The sequence below is a fragment of the Mixophyes fleayi genome, chromosome 11 (genome assembly GCF_038048845.1).
Source record: "Mixophyes fleayi isolate aMixFle1 chromosome 11, aMixFle1.hap1, whole genome shotgun sequence".
Classification (NCBI taxonomy): domain Eukaryota; kingdom Metazoa; phylum Chordata; class Amphibia; order Anura; family Limnodynastidae; genus Mixophyes; species Mixophyes fleayi.
Genome location: NC_134412.1, coordinates 92,017,525 through 92,034,923, shown reverse-complemented (window position 1 = coordinate 92,034,923; position 17,399 = coordinate 92,017,525). Strand labels below are relative to the sequence as shown.

At 42.3% G+C, this 17,399-nt stretch overlaps 2 protein-coding genes and 1 long non-coding RNA gene across 7 annotated transcripts in view; 1 reads left to right on the top strand and 2 right to left on the bottom strand.

Annotated features, from left to right (window-relative positions):
- PIK3CD (phosphatidylinositol-4,5-bisphosphate 3-kinase catalytic subunit delta) overlaps nt 1-2,761 on the top strand; it is a 32,499-nt gene extending 29,738 nt beyond the window's left edge. For both annotated transcript variants that reach the window (XM_075190277.1, XM_075190276.1), the window contains exons 22-23: nt 16-148; nt 1,803-2,761. In XM_075190277.1, the coding sequence (XP_075046378.1) occupies nt 16-148; nt 1,803-1,940 (271 nt within the window). In that variant the 3' untranslated portion in view covers nt 1,941-2,761. The remainder of the gene's footprint in view (nt 1-15; nt 149-1,802) is intronic.
- Nucleotides 2,762-11,538: 8,777 nt separating this feature from the next.
- Nucleotides 11,539-17,399, bottom strand: part of CLSTN1 (calsyntenin 1) — a 76,585-nt gene continuing 70,724 nt past the window's right edge. For all 4 annotated transcript variants that reach the window (XM_075190297.1, XM_075190299.1, XM_075190298.1 and 1 more), the window contains 3 exons: nt 16,737-16,872; nt 15,912-16,096; nt 11,539-14,326 (listed from right to left, as the gene is read on the bottom strand). In XM_075190297.1, coding sequence (XP_075046398.1) covers nt 14,129-14,326; nt 15,912-16,096; nt 16,737-16,872 — 519 coding nt within the window. In that variant the 3' untranslated portion in view covers nt 11,539-14,128. The remainder of the gene's footprint in view (nt 14,327-15,911; nt 16,097-16,736; nt 16,873-17,399) is intronic.
- LOC142107131 (uncharacterized) overlaps nt 17,038-17,399 on the bottom strand; it is a 1,229-nt gene continuing 867 nt past the window's right edge. The window contains exon 3 of the long non-coding RNA XR_012679878.1: nt 17,038-17,399. This exon is cut by the window's right edge and continues 202 nt beyond it. This is a non-coding gene — a long non-coding RNA (uncharacterized LOC142107131).

The following is a 17,399-nucleotide window of genomic DNA, read 5'->3' as shown; positions in this document are numbered from 1 at the left end:
TATTTTGCCGCGCAGGTTCCGGGACTACTGTGAAAAAGCGTACACGATCCTCCGCTGCCACGGCGCCCTCTTCCTAAACTTGTTTGCACTGATGAAAGCAGCCGGCCTGCCCGAGCTCACCTGTTCTAAGGACATCCAGTATCTCAAGGTGAGTGGCTCCGTCTCCCAGTGTCTGCTGTCTGCGCACACTGGAGGCAGCCATTTTGTTGGCTCCAAACTCCTGGGAATGCAGCCAGTCTGTCTACTAGGAACTGATACAGGAAGCGTGTACACTGTCCCATATCCACCCCCCCTGGCACACACTGCTGAGGAGAACGTAAGATAACTAAAAAAAAAAGGAAGTGTGTGTGTGACATCAGGCTGGTGTGTATCTGTCTGTGATGAATGGACACTGACATCCTTCCCGTAATGTAACACATACTTCCTTTTTTTAGTTATCGGTTATTAACACTTATATGGTTTTACATTCGGGAAGAAACTTGGTAATAAAACAAGACGGGATATTAATAGGGCAGGGGTTTGCAAGCCTGTTACCCAGCATTCTGTGCCAAGGGCGGGGGAGGGGACAGTTCAGGCACTAGGCACCTCATGTCTCTGTTCCCAGTGTATTCATACCTAAAGGACACCAATCCCTTACACCCAATAGAGGCATACTTATAATGGCCTCGGCCAATATTATTATCGTAGATTTGTAAAGCGCCACAGTGGCCCACATCCCCATACAGTAGAGAAAACAAGACATACGTAAAACAGGGAAATGAAAACAAAGGGTATGGAGGACCCTGCTCATTAGAGAACTTAAATTCTAATTGGAAGAGGGCACAGCTTAAACAAGAGGAGTCCGTGTGGTTCAGAGTGGAGATTGGGACAGTTGTGATTGTGCATTAGTGTGAGTAGTATCATCTGGGATAAGGTGAGCTCTAATATAGAGATGGGTTTTCAGAGCGTGTCTAAAGATTTGAAGGCTGTAGGAAAGCCTGATTGGGGATGCTAGTGAATCCCATAAGAGGGGAGCAGCACGGGAGAAGTTTTGTAGACGAAAGTGAGCGCTGGTTACCAGAAGCGACACACGGCGTAGGTTTGAGTTTGATTTAAGAGGACAACAGGGAGAGTATTTTTATATGGGATTTGAGATGTATGTGGAGTGGTGTTGAGATCTTTGTAGGTAAGAGTAAGTAATTTGAATTGGATTCTGGAGGACAGAATTTATAGTGGAGGAAATGGGGATAGGAACGCGATTTCACGTTGTGCCAAGGCTGGGGTTTGGTTTGTCTGAGACTATATGTAGTAGCCGCATTGTCTAGGGCTGAAGTGTCTTGTTATAGAAAGAGGCGGCCTGATTAGGACAGGACAATGCAGTCATAGGAGTAGTTTAGTGAAAATGAGAACAGGATTGGGTGGTGAGTACTTAGGTGTCGCTGTGTCTGCGGTTGTGGTCGGAGGGCGGGAAGTCGGTAAATTCGAGAAACGAGAGATGTATGCACTGGAGACTTTAGTGTCTTAGATATGTAGAAACCTGCATAAAGTCAGATTCTATGCCTATATGTGGGAGCTACAATATAGGGTGGTATTATTCAGTGTCTGTAGCTCTCTTATTGCGGTCATCGAAAACCAGGTTGTTTTCTAGATTTTTAAATCACATTCCCCAAATTTATAGAAAAATTGTCAAATTTGACCCGCTAATATAATTTGTACGTTTTTTTTTTTTTTTAAATTAATAAATTGTATATGTAACCTCTAAACATACAATGTAAGTATTAGTCTTGACATTAGCCGTGTAACGCTTCCCTTATTCCGGACAGGATTCCTTGGCGCTGGGGAAGAGTGATGAAGACGCGTTGAAGCAGTTCCGGGTGAAGTTTAATGAGGCTTTGCGTGAGAGCTGGAAAACCAAAGTGAACTGGTTTGCTCACACGGTGTCTAAAGACAACAGACAGTGACCGGCCGGAGACTTGCTGGATTTACTTACCGTGTACAGAGCTTTGGGCACAACTGGTCTCATACAAAGCGCTCTGGAGAGTCGGCCGATGAAGACGTTCTCTTTAAACACACTCACTGGGGATTTACCAAGTCTGCGCGCCACCCCGTGTGTTGGCGACACAAAGGTCCCATCTGACCGAGACGTATCGACATCGCTGTGCTTTCAGCATTGCAAGATCATGATTTGAATGCTATGCAGTCCAGGGGCCCCCGGGACCCAGGGCCCACTACGTCCTCCACAAGCTTTACGCTGTCTCGGCATGTGAGCCTATAATCCACCTTTCTCCGATCAGACCGATTCTTTGGTTCCATCAGCAAGCGGCTCCATTTAGCATGTCGGTTACCGTAGATTTCTCCGTGTCATCCGCGCTGTGGTAGATAACCATCGCTGAGGAATGACCACTTCCTTTAAGTGATGTATGATAGGAGTTGTAGTCTGTCGGGATCTTGCTGGAGTCCTGGTTCTTGCAGTCCTCGGCCGCACACTCAGTCTAGCGCTGTGTACGAAGATTCCAACCTACTACTAGTCAGTTTGTCTGGACCGTACTGTGGGGGGAGATTTAATCCCAAGCTTGTTGCACTGGGGTTAGTCTGAAGACCTCTGGGATTCTCATAGCCCATAAACAGCAGAACTTGCACTGACATAATATCACAGACTACCTGTACTTTTCTGCAAGCTTTGGACACAGGAAAGCCTTTAACGAAACATTGTCGCAATAAACAACTCCCCTTGTAATTATGTTAATAAATGTGTACACTGTGCGTGTTTGGAAAGACAGAATTTTTGTTTTATTTTGGGTTCAATATATTTAAACGTTCCGTGAACCCTCCCATGTATCCTATCTACACTAAACTTAATATCTGTGTTATGAATATACGGTACAGGGAATTCACTTAGCTTTGTCTGATGTGAAGGATTACTAGACGTCCTTCTTCCCCGCTTTGGTTATGGCTCCTTGCACTAAAACGGGAAGTCTTAACGTTTTGTAGGCGGTGTCGTCTGACTCTAATACCGCTGTGGCCCTAACGGGAGCGCAGGTGATAGCAGCATTGCTCCCACATAGAACAGTAAAGGTAACGGGTGATCTGTATGTGTCGGAATAAATCTGTGTGCCAGATGTTGGGGCATTGAGTCTAAATAACGGTGACTCTCTCTGTGTCATTCAGACTTGTGTATAATAAGAAATAATGTACCCTTTACTTTTTAATGATTACGGATGTTGGAAGCTACATCTGTGTTCTGTTATGTGTTGTAGAAAAGCACTTTACTGCAACAATTGTGCTCCGTTCCGGAGTGTACGATCCGCAGAGAGAGGGATCTAGATCACAGATCACTGAATGCAGAATTATACATGTGGATAGAATGTTATCACCATGGCAGTCAGGGGTCTCCCATTGTATGTGCCGGAGTCACAGGAGGTGGTAACTCGCTTCCAGCTATGCAGATCTGTCTCAGAAACACCTGTAAACTTCCCTCGGGTACAAAAGAAAAATTGTGAGTTTCCTTTTTATACTGTCTGGTCCAGAGTAAATTTTACAGCCATTAAGGTGTTAATATTTTTTTTTACAATTGATTAAAAAGTCATTAGGTGGTGGTCAGTTCGTGTGAAAAGCCGATTTATCAGCCGCAGAAATAAGACTGTACGATTTAGTTCTGGTGCTCATTTGGGACGGGGCAAACAAACCATTCACTGAACAATTTATTTTCAGCAGGATCTAGGATACAATAATCCTATTTCTCTACAACTTCGGTTCTCCACTGATGTGTTAGACTGAGATTAGGGGTATATTTACTAATCTGCAGGTGAAAATGAGATTTTGCCTATAGCAACTAATCAGATTCTAGTTATTTAGCACATGCTACAAAATGGCAGCTAGAATCTGGTTGCTAGTGGCAACATCTCCACTTTCTCATACTCTGTTTAGTAAATATTGCCCAAGGTGTCTTGTGTACTGGGTTTTTATCGCATACATGGATAATGATTTTATGTCTCATCTGTCCATTGTTTTGGAATATGAAAAATTATTCTAATGTAATCTGTTAAATGAGACATTCACCATTCGTACTAATATATAGAAAAATGTTTTATTTGTGGCACATTCTGGTAATGAGCAATGTTGGATAACGTTTCAGGAATGTTGGAGCGAGACGAGACTGGAGCTGACTCTCAAGCTGTGACGGGTAAGTATTGCTGGTTGTTATATTGTTATAAAGTTCAGTTTCTTTCTGGTAAAACATATCTATTCTATGCCACAGCAACTATACTGAAAAATATGTTACATTTTGAGGAACTGATCACACCCGAGCTTGAGATTTAAGGCATTGCTTTTGGTGACACTTTCTCTTATGTATGTCAGACTTCTTGTCTGTAACCCTGAATTTATTACAGCTTGTGTTCTATAACATTTATGTTGGAGACATCTTTATCTATTGGAATAAGGATTGGTTTTGAGGTTGAAATAGATTAAACTATCACTGGAGTGACCAGTGCTGGAAGTGAAGGTGAAATGTGACTTAGACATGAATATTCCATCGCACTGAAGTAACTGCTTATCCTATCGAGCCGTCCTTGCGTGTCCCCAGGCCCGGCGAGGAAGCCGACGGCAACGCGCTTTCCCGTGTCATTTACCGCTGGGACTGGCGGTCGTATGACGCTGTGTGTCGGAGATCGCCATGTCTTTCCTCTGCTTGGCAATAAGCAGGTGATCATTAGCAGTACACTACAGGATCCTAGTCCCAGCAGTTAATATGGCACCATAATAGAATGCAATTTCTGCTTTCAGCACGTTTCAGATACTGTAGAAGTACAACTGTAATATGTAGTCAGTGAATGCACCACTACCTCCCCAATTATCTGATTTATATACTCTCTTGCAGCACTGTTACATGTACTATATGCATCATATTTGGATAGTGGGTTCTAAGCCCATCTCCGCCCACAGCACTGTGCACAGCTGCGTAAAAGTAGATGTGATATCGCACAAGAACCTCTGCTGCTGGTCACCACTTTGTAAATGGCATAAAGTGGAATTCAAAATACATCTGTTAAGAATTCTAAAAGTTTCTTCAAATACTAATAGGATTCAGCAGTTACTTACTGTCTTGTGACATGGAATAGTCATTGTGTATCATTGAGTCATTTTACTAAACATTATAATTATAATGTACATTTACAAAAACATTAATTATTTTGTCCACATTAATTATTTCTAAATGGGATTTAAAATTGGAAATTTATTGTTTGTGAATGCTATAAATGAAACCTGTAATAGGGGCTCAGTGTATTGGTGTTAAGGAGCGATCTCCCCTATTTCTGTGCAGGGAGGTGTCCATTTGTGGGTAATGAAGGTCACCACCCACCTGTGGCTGCAAAGAGATGGGAGGACGGACACTGTGTCCCCTCTCTACCTATCGCAGCCCCCTATGCTTTCCTGCGCTAACCCTGCAATACCTCTTATGCTTAACCAAAAATATTAACACACACACACACACACACACACACACACACACACACACACACACTTCTCACAGAACATTATGTATCACACAAGTACACGTGCTCATTGTCTCTTCACAATCTCTCTCCTTCACACAAACACACACATAGAGCCTGATTCATTAATGAAAGTAAGGCAATAAAAAATAAATGTTCTCCGGGACAAACCATATTACAATGCGAGGGGTGCAAATTAGTTTTCTATTTTGCACATAAGGAAATACTGGCTGTTTTTTCAGTGTACAAGTATGTATACCACATGAAAAAACAGCCAGTATTTTCCTTATGTGCAAAATAGAAAACTAATTTGCACCCCTCGCATTGTAATATGGTTTGTCCCGGAGAACATTTACACCTTTCCTTAACTCAGACCCTTCCTTCTTACACTCTTCACAAACACTCTTTACTCAAATACACATACTTTACTTTCGTTTATATACTCACACTGATACACATACACACTCGCACAAACTCACTCTTTACTCAAATACTTGTACAAATACATTGTCCTTTACTTAAATACACACATACAAATATTCTTTACTCTCCTTTACACAATTTACTTGTTTACACAAATACATACGCTACTCGTGTTTACACAAATACACACTTACTTTCTTTACTCAAATACACTTGCACAAATACTTTCCTTTTCATTAGAGATACAAACACACACTTAAATACTTGTGCAAATGCACTGTCCTTTACCGAATACACTCTTTACGCTTACAGAAATACTCACTCTTTACTCTTGATTACACAAGTACACCTTATACTCTCATTTACACAAATATACACTAACTTTCCTTTACAGAAAGTTTTTACTGTCGTTTACACAAATACTCTACTCTCCTTTACAGAAGTTCTCACACAAGTACTCTCACAATTACACACTTTACTCTCCTTTACACTAGCACAAACACACACACTCAAATACTTTTCTTTCCAGAAATACACTCACTCTACTCTCCTTTTATACAAAGTGTGTATTTGTGCAACTGTATTTGAGTAGTGTTTTTCTGTAAGGGAAAGTATTTGTGAGTGTGTAAAGGAGAGTAAAGAGTATTTGTGTGAGTGTATGAGTATAGAAAGTAAATTTGTTGGTGTAAACTAGAGTAAAGTGTGTGTATTTAGTCTCCTTTATACACACACTGACAAGTACTCACACAGTTACACTTTACTCATTTACACAAATACACTCTTTACTCAGGTTACACACACACAAATACTTTCCTTTACAGACACACACTTTACTCTTGTTTACACATACACCCTATACTCATTTACAGAAATACTCACAAGTACACAAACTCTCTACTCAAATACTCACACAAATACATTCTTTACTCTCCTTTACACAAATAAACAAACTTGCTTTTTTTTACTCAAATACACTGCTACAAATACACACTTTACTCTCGTTTGTATTCTCTTTAAAACTCTTCACACTCCATCTCCACGCAAATTTGTTACCTTTCTTTACATGCTCACTAGCTTTCTTCACATACTCTTTACACACAATTGTTTGTATGTTTATGATAACTGAATGTTTTGTCTAACACGTAATGTTGGGATACTGACAGCTGAGATGTGATACCTGGGTGGTGTAGAGGCTCTTAGACATGTTGTTGGGGACACAATCGTAGCCCCTGGAACTCCCAATCTGTGACTGCTGTGATACAAGTGGAGCGTTCAGAATGTTGTATAGAAACATCTGAGATCTGACAGGTGCTAGAATATGACTTAAAATAGCTGAAAAAGATGCAAATTGCTTTACACCCCAATAATGAGATTAGTTATTAGTGCTAATAGTAAAATGAATGTTCAGCGCTCCCTATTAAAATATCAGTGGGTAAGCAGCCACCTGGGAGTAGGGGGATATAGGGATAGCTCGACCCTATTGGAGTATATAATTGTATAACTCCCTGGCGCTTGATCAGAGGGGATAGCAGGTAATTTTAGGGTCAATACAGGGGTACCAACCTCTACTTGTAATTCCTAGGAATAGTATATGCTACGGCACTAGGAATAATAGTCAGGTATAGATAAATACAGAGAAATTTATTAACTGCAGTATTTGTGGGTAACACCCTCCAGTATTCATAACACTGACATATTAAAAGATGGCACATATGAAGCTGTAAGCATAAAGACAGACAGAGAAGATATACCACATTTAAGTGTGGCAAACAAAATCCATATTCGCCATACAAACACAAGTCTCTGATAGGGCTGGTAAAGTCCACTAGACACAGAGATACAATAAAGTCAATGGTAAATAGATGGGGCAATCATGAAGTTTCCGTTAGGCTTGTCAGGCCACATAAACACGGTTTTCTGATAGGGCCACTAAGGTCCGCTGAACACCAGGAGTAAAAATCAACTCTATGCGTGTCAGGCAGGTATAAAGTCTCCTTTAGGAATGTCAGCAGACATTGTAGTCCGATGGAGAGCGCCTAAGAAAGGCTGGGTGATAGAGGACTTACCCTCAATATAGATGGGCTTTGGTGTCCTTCCAAGTTATCCTGTTATGTGCCAAGGTAGCCGATATGATGAACGCTTGTGCCGTCCCGCTGAAGGGTGATAATCCAAACCCGGAAGTCGCGGGTAGTATCGCAATCCTAGCAGAGATGCGCATGCGTGAAGTGGGTCCATTTGTTTCCCACAGCGGCGGTTTCTGATATATGTAGGGTGCCTTTGAGAGGCACAATTATGTTCAATCCAACGCGTTTCGCACTAGGCTTCTTCAGGGATCGATATAATCATATATCACACTTCAGCGGGATTATCACACTTCAGCGGGACGGCACAAGCGTTCATCATATCGGCTACCTTGGCACATAACAGGATAACTTGGAAGGACACCAAAGCCCATCTATATTGAGGGTAAGTCCTCTATCACCCAGCCTTTCTTAGGCGCTCTCCATCGGACTACAATGTCTGCTGACATTCCTAAAGGAGACTTTATACCTGCCTGACACGCATAGAGTTGATTTTTACTCCTGGTGTTCAGCGGACCTTAGTGGCCCTATCAGAAAACCGTGTTTATGTGGCCTGACAAGCCTAACGGAAACTTCATGATTGCCCCATCTATTTACCATTGACTTTATTGTATCTCTGTGTCTAGTGGACTTTACCAGCCCTATCAGAGACTTGTGTTTGTATGGCGAATATGGATTTTGTTTGCCACACTTAAATGTGGTATATCTTCTCTGTCTGTCTTTATGCTTACAGCTTCATATGTGCCATCTTTTAATATGTCAGTGTTATGAATACTGGAGGGTGTTACCCACAAATACTGCAGTTAATAAATTTCTCTGTATTTATCTATACCTGACTATTATTCCTAGTGCCGTAGCATATACTATTCCTAGGAATTACAAGTAGAGGTTGGTACCCCTGTATTGACCCTAAAATTACCTGCTATCCCCTCTGATCAAGCGCCAGGGAGTTATATAGTTATTAGTGCTGGTTGGTGTATTTGCTTCACTATTATCACGTCCTTTTCCAGTCAGTAAAGGCTGAATGGTAGAACAAAATCATTTTGCAAAGTAACTGATCACTAAATAAACAATGTACATATGAAGCTTATTTATTCTGGAATCTTGTAAAGTCTATGCTCATAAGTGAGTTATTTTCCACCAGATAAAGATACAATATGGGCGATAGATGTCCACACTGGTTTTGCGGCATCCTATAATAACACAGCTGGACAGGACACTAGATGTCTGTTATACTGCTGCCCACCTATTCATGTGGGGGGAGGAACCATTGTTCTAAAATCTCATCCATCAGGACAGACAGCTGGCCATTAAAGACACTGATACATGTACAATGAAAGAATGTCCCCAAGCTTATCACACTACAGTCAGGTCCATAAATATTGGGACATCGACACAATTCTCATATTTTGGGCTCTATACACCACCACAATGGATTTGAAATGAAACAAACAAGATGTGCTTTAACTGCAGACTTTCAGCTTTAATTTGAGGGAATTTACATCCAAATCAGGGGAACAGTGTAGGAATTACCACGGTTTCTATATGTGCCTCCAAATTTAAGGGACCAAAAGTAATGGGACAAACTAAACAATCCTACGTCAAACTTTCACTTTTTAATAATTTGTTGCAAATGCTTTGCAGTCAATTACAGCCTGAAGTCTGGAACACATAGACATCACCAGATGATGGGTTTCATCCCTGGTGATGCTCTGCCAGGCCTCTACTGCAAATGTCTAAAGTTCCTGCTTGTTCTTGGGGCATTTTCCCTTCAGTTTTGTCTTCATCAAGTGAAATGCAGCTCCATTGGATTCAGGTCAGGTGATTGACTTGGCCATTGCATAACATTCCACTTGTTAGCCTTAAAAAAACTCTTTGGTTGCTTTTGCAGTATGCTTCGGGTCATTGTCCATCTGCACTGTGAAGCACCGTCCAATGAGTTCTGAAGCATTTGACTGAATATGAGCGGATAATATAGCCCGAAACACTTCAGAATTCATCCTGCTGCTTTTGTCAGCAGTCACATCATCAATAAATACAAGGGAACCAGTTCCATTGGCAGCCATACATGCCCACGCCATGACACTACCACCACCATGCTTCACTGATGAGGTGGTATGTTTTGGATCATGAGCAGTTCCTTTCCTTCTCCATACTCTTCTCTTCTCTTCCCATCACTCTGGTACAAGTTGATCTTTGTCTCATCTGTCCATAGGATGTTGTTCCAGAACTGTAATGGCTTTTTTAGATGTTGTTTGGCAAACTCTAATCTGGTTTTCCTGTTTTTGTGGCTCACCAATGGTTTACATCTTGTGGTGAACCCTCTATATTCACTCTTGTGAAGTCTTCTCTTGATTGTTGACTTTGACACATGTACACCTACCTCCTGGAGAGTGTTCTTGATTTGGCCAACTGTTGTGAAGGGGTTTTTTTTCATCAGGGAAAAGAAATCTTCTGTCATCCACCACAGTTGTTTTCTGTGGTCTTCCGGTGTTGCTGAGCTCTACGGTGCGTTCTTTCTTTTTAAGAATGTTCCAAACAGTTGATTTGGCCACACCTAATGTGTTTGCTATCTCTCTGATGGGGTTGTTTTGATTTTCCAGCCTAATGATGGCTTGCTTCACTGATGGGGGACAGCTCTTTGGGTCTCATTTTGAGAGTCAACAGCAACAGATTCCAAATGCAAATGTCACACCTAGAATCAACTCCAAACCTTGTACCTGCTTAATTGATTATGAAATAACGAGGGCAGAGCCCACACATGTCCATGAAATAGCTTTTGAATCGATTGTCCCATTACTTTCGGTCCCTTAAAAAGTGGGTGGAACATATAGAAACCGTTGTAATTCCTACACGGTTCCCCTGATTTGGATGTAAATTCCCTCAAATTAAAGCTGAAAGTCTGCAGTTAAAGCGCATCTTGTTAGTTTCATTTCAAATCCGTTGTGGTGGTGTATAGAGCCCAAAATATGAGAATTGTGTCCATGTCCCAATATTTATGGACCTGACTGTATGTCCATTTTGCCATTTACCTACAGCTCCAGTAATTGAGTGCACCAAAGTGATTAGAATGAAACACTGTCTATCTAACCAGACAGCACCTGCTCTAGACAGGAGTAACATCCTGTCTGTAATCACTCACTACAGAGTCACATCTGTGGACTGGGGCTCCTCCTATATATCACACACACACACAATGCAAAGCCCTCAGTATCGCCTGCTGTATTTATATGGACTCGCACTGCATCCGTGGCTGTTTACAAGCTACGGTCATAGTACAAGACCTGATGTTTCCAGAGTGCTTTTGTGCAGGAGAAATATTTTCAGGATTATTGACAATGTGAGGAGTAGAAGCAGCCAGAGAGAGCTTGGGAAAGAAAGATGGACAGGAAACATTTCAGTGAGGCTCTGAACACAGCGCTACATGACTTCTACAGGGTCATACACAGCAATAAATAGAATTACCATTCACCATATCTAGAGTAATGAAACAGCAGCGTTTTCATTGTTAAATTGTCACAGGCGACCACAATGCACATAATAAAGACGGGCAGCGGAACTTAGAACCAGATATTTATTGTAGCTTATAGACTGTTCAAACGGACCTATCACCAATATACAAATCTGAAAATTTAATATCCATTGCGCCTACATACAGCATGAGAGTCTTAGGAAGCTTGAGCGGTAGTGTTACATGACGCATTGTTTTTAAAGTCTAAATACAGCAGCTACGATGATATTAAAATGGATGGACAGAGCTACACAACAGAAACACAGGACAACTGGGAGGAACAAAAGTTAAAATCTCCCCCCCCTCCCCCGGTTACTCAAGAGCTAGCAGTTATGTTTATCACGTTATCACACAAGTCATTAAAACATTTTCCCCGTATCTTACGTAAAAATCTAAGAATTTACATTTATGGTTAAACGAAACACAAATAAAAGCCTAAGCCAGCTGGTCTGCAGCACTACTGTACGTAGGATGGAGACCCCCCAAACCTGTGCATGTGCTGACTGACCCCTGGTGGTGAAGTGTGGTCGTTGCTCTACAACTTCCAGTGATCAACTCTCACTTCTCTTTCCCTCTATTCTTACAATGCACCGATGGCCGCACAGTGGTAGCTGCCTTCTCCTGAATATTACCTCTGCCCACACTAGGGCTGCTCCACTGCGCAGCCGTCCCCATTCCCCACTTCCTCAACTCTGAAATCATCTAAATCTATATAAAATGCATCTCGGACCAACAGCGTACAAATAACTCATTTCCAATTAATGACATCATCCACTTACCTATATCAATTAAGAGAGTGGAGCAAGTCCGCCCTGTCCCTACTTACACCCAAATCCCTCCATTTGCACTTTATCCAGTGGCAGAGGGCCACCCTACCCTAAAACACATTAACATTCACAGATGTATGGGCACAGAATGAGGGAGCATCTCGTTTATATAACCTCAGTATCCATCTCCCTTGAAGCCATTGTTCTCGAGTATCGGCCACTTTAGGCTTTCAAGTGTAAATTGACAGGAAGCCTGATGTGCGTATGTTAAAAAAAGCTTCCCCCTAAAACCAAACCCTTATGTCAGATCTGTGCAGGAAATGTACCGAACCTTTCATACATCTGTGAATGTTATTAGACGTTCTTTACAAATGAAACCAGTTCTATTTTACATGCAGAGTTCCTTTAAGTAAGCCTTTACTTAACCAATGATCATCCAAGAGGACATATTGAATTTAATACATAAATATCCTTCCTGCCGAGAAAGGATTACTCCAGGAGGTAGGTAAACCTGCGGCTCCACGGTTGTGGAGCTTCATGTCCTAGCATGCCTTGCCACTTAAAAGGCCGGCATGCTGGGACTTGTAGTTCCACAACAGGAGAACGACAGGTTGTCTGAACTTGTATTACACACCCCCTGCGGCAGCGTACGGCTGCCTACAGCTCCAGTTACTTCCAAGCCACAAACGGCTCTTACGTGTCAGCCGTTCTGCAGATGCCCCTAAGAGCACTGCTGAACAAATACCTCAGTAGATTTACAAGATGGGCTTTTTTTTTTCCCAAGCACAATTTACAGATTCTTGTTTTTTTAAACGAGTTTGGGACAATAATAATAAAAAAAAATTACATGTAAACAATATTGTTAAGGTCCAGCTCACAGGTGCTGGATTAGAGCAGAGAGGTCAGAGGTCAGGCACTCGCACCGTGCCTTGCTCTGCAAGGAAGGAACACGGGGATAGAACAAGAAAACTGCCCCATTGGGGTGCTGGAAGTACCCCATACATTTATAACGCCTGTGACGGCCACCTGGCTGCGCTCCAGCCCCCACTGAAGTCTGCTACTTGCTCCAGAGCGCAGCAGGCTGACATCTTGTGGTCATTTGAGTAATTACAGCTCTGTGCTTTACTTGTATTTTGGGAGTTCCAACATGTCAAGCCCTGGAGTGAGCGCATTAAAGCAGACTTGCGCCATCTTGTCTTCTTGCCACTGTGAGGCTGCAGACATCTGCCAGCCATTGAAAAATCGCCTCACTGAGGCTGCGCAAGACTGGCACAGGTGCCAGCCTGCATTCCTTGATTCCAAAACCTCTTCCCACCACCAACATGGACATAATTACATTAATTCCAACATATTTACAACAAAATTTTAAAAAGTCTTTTACTACTTTTACTAGTCGTCTTCTACTAGCCCCCTTTTACTGTCGGTGGAGCCGTTTGTAATGTCGCCCAGTCGCGAAAGCTGAAGACTTTTCGCTGCCAGGAGAAACTGGCACCTCGGACAGGGAAAGGGTTCTTGGGTGAATTTCGGACATGCAGTAATTTGGGTAAAAACAAACGATAAAACCGCCAGTCTACATGGAGTCCCTGTGCCCCATCCGTCAACCGTAATGTTTGCAGCTTTGATAGGAGAAATAAGGAATGGAGAATGAAGTCCAGAAACTGTTATGTCCCTCTTGACGTCGAGGGGAAGTGAAAGGAAAGTGCAAGATGGATTTAAACACTGAAAATGGCCCCAATCACCAGGAGGGCAGAAGAGGGGGCACTGTATTTCCGTGTGTCAGCTGGAATTAGCGCCTGGAATGACGTTTTACGCCGTGTGTCTGCAGGAAGATGAGTGTGGGCTGTGGTGAGTGGGTGGCGGCGGCGGCTGAGATCAGTAAGTCAGAGTGGAGTCGTCCCACTCGAGCTGCTGTTGCCGGTTCACATTCTGCTGGTCCTCTTCTTGCTCGCCCTCTTCTTCCTCGCTGCTCTCCGATTCAGCGCTGGTTATGTCGTCATCCTCTCCGTCTTCGCTCTCCTCGTCGTCATCCTCCTCCTCTTCCTCCTCACTGCTGTGTTGGTCTTCGTAGGTCTGGAATAAAGAAAAAGAAATAAAAGTGATAAAGTCACAATGAGGATCAAGAAAAGTTCTATTCCATTACATTCAACATAAAGAACATCTGCATCGTTACTTTACCCCATTTCTCTTGTTTTCGGGTTTTTACCCCATGTGAAAGCAGTAGAGTAATGGTGGACTCTACGTCCCAGACTTTACAATCTACACCGGCAGAATCAGAATACTATATACCTCCCCTGAGTGTACTTTAAGCCCCAGACTTTTCCCACAGCATTGGCGTTGCAGACTTTATCAGTCATTGATTATTTATGTCTAGTCAGGTGACCCACCAACCTCTTGTTCAGAGAGCACATTGAGTGTGCGCTGCACAGATCGACAAAATCATAAGACGGCCTTGTGCGACAGGCCTGCCCTACATGTGACGGCATTTCTTGTGCGACGGCTCCAGTAGATTAATAGGAAACTTTCAATTAAAAGTTGGCTACAGCAACATAGCGACTCATAAATAAGATGTAGTTTTAAAGGCACTATAGCCTAATTTTTAGCACTTATTCTTATAGAAGAGAAATGTTTACATTAAAAGACCAGAATCATAATGCAATGCCTGAAATTGGTTGTGTAACTGCTATTTATAGCAAGTGTGGTCACAGAATGTATGTAAAAGTGTTTCTTTAAACCTCCATTACATAAATCATGGATAAGCTTTGGGGTAAGTGTGCATTTAATATACTTGTGCTAGAGCAGGCTATCGAACCTGTGGCTCTCCAGGTATTGTGAAACTACAAGTACCAGCATGCTTTGTCAGTAGATAGCTGGGACTTGTAGTTTCACAACACCTGGAGAGTCGCAGGATGAACAGTCCTGCTCTAGTGTTCGGCCGTACAACTCATGAAAACAGCCCGGACACTAGTTTGTACTCGATAAGGATAGAATAGGGTCAGACAGACAGGTTGATAGCAGTTATCTGTCACTGAGATGTGAGCCACCTATACAGACTGGGTACACAGTGAGACTAAACACTACATTTAACTTATTACCTTGACTTTACCATGTAGCTCTATCTACAAGTGATGTGTTTCACCAAGCATCTACCGATAGTCCTCAACCTCCGCTAGCAAAGGACAGTACGAGGCTACATACTCACATTTCTGTTACTTAAAAATAGATATAGAGATTTATTTATATTGCACAAGACAAATCCGTAATGAAGAATAAATGAAAAGACCGTTGCATCTCTATATTTTATAGTTGTCTCTCCTGCTCCCAGGAAAATACTTGGTGTCATTAGCAGAAGACCTTAATTAGTTTAAAGGCGTCTCATCTGAGTGTTTCCATCTCCTGAGCGCACACTAAGATCTGACTAATATAAAAAGGACATCTCCATCATCAGAACGTAGAATTCTGTTAATGTAAAGCTGCGACGGCTGCTGATCCCAGGCCACGGGTTTCTAGTGCGTGGAGGCATCGGTTCGTGGTCACATTCAGACTCTCCGCTGTGTGAAGGTAAATATCCACTTACGCCCATTACATTCTGCACAATAGTCTCAATATAAAAAGGCAAAAAGTGAAGGTAAATGTGGTCACACAATGATGCACTTACCTCCATGGGATTCACAGTGATAGTCAGCGCAGAGTCATCCCAGTCCATCTCGTTCTCTTTACCGCCCTCTTGGTCCCTCATGGTGCGTTGGTGAGCGGCGCGGATGCGGAACACACCCAGAATGATCATGAAGACCAGGAAGCTCACGCAGACCACGATAACGATGGTGGCCGCACTGGGAACAACTGCGGAGGAGAAGCTACAGTGAGTGACCTACCAGTGTCATCCATTTGTGAATAAGCCACAGGTAATGTCCCTTCACTTACACCAGAGCTGTTACCGATCGTCACAACTAAGGGACAAGTTTCATGGAAAAATTATTCACATATTCATAAGTACTAAAACGATATTGCAAAGTTATAAATTATTGGTTTTGCAGTACCCAAAGTCTAATGAGAATCACAAATAAAATATATAATCTTCAGCTGCCATCCACAGAAGTGCACCTTAACTTCAAGAATCTGACCCTAGCCGTTTTGGGATGAGTGTTGGAGTGCCAGACGTTCAGGACAACGCTACTCCACCCCGTTAGGCAGGTTCAGTATTTTGTGATACAATGACTGATATTTGCTGCCAGTCTTTCCAATTGTGGTACTATCAAGCACAATGTAATAAGTACAACAATGTTACAGTAGAGGGCGCTATCAGACAGCAAGTGAGACAGTTGTCTTGAGAACAATAGAATTGGGCTGACAGATGTATCTCTGACTGATGGCAGAACAATGATTACGCTTCCAGAAGGTATCTGAAGGTTTCCGTTCACAAATTAAACAATTTTCTACATGGTGAGTGCACAAGATGACAGGCTGTAGGTCTGTAACGCACCTGATGTTGGGTGAGGATTGGCCAGGTTATGTCCAGACAGGTCGACAAAGGAATGATGCATGGGGTGGACAAACTGTGGCTGAGCGACGATGTGATTAGGGGCCTCTGCGGGGCTGGCGGTGTGGATCACATTAACCTGAAATAAGATAAGAGCCACAGTTACCACACACACAGCTCATACACAGACTACTTCTATATATATATATACACACACACACACACACACACACACACACACACACACACACACACACACACACACACACACACACACACACACACACCTCATACAGACTACTTATATACACACACACCTCATACAGACCATTTTGTATGAGCTGTGTGTGTGTGTATAAAAAAAATAGAGGAAAAAGTGCTTGTTCAACTGTAACAATTTAATTGGTATAAACAATTAATAGCCTATAAGGCAGAAGCATAAAATTACCACAACTGACTAGCATACATAGGTTAATTGATCGTCGATAAACTTAGGAGTAACACCACTTATAGGTTGGCACAGTATAATTAATTACACTGGTGCACCAGTGAGTATAAAAGAGTAGCCTGTATTATTCAATAACAATGTGTTCCATACAAATTTATAGCACACTATGGTCCGGACCAATCAAACTGCATCAATCAGACAGATGCCAACGTATAGGT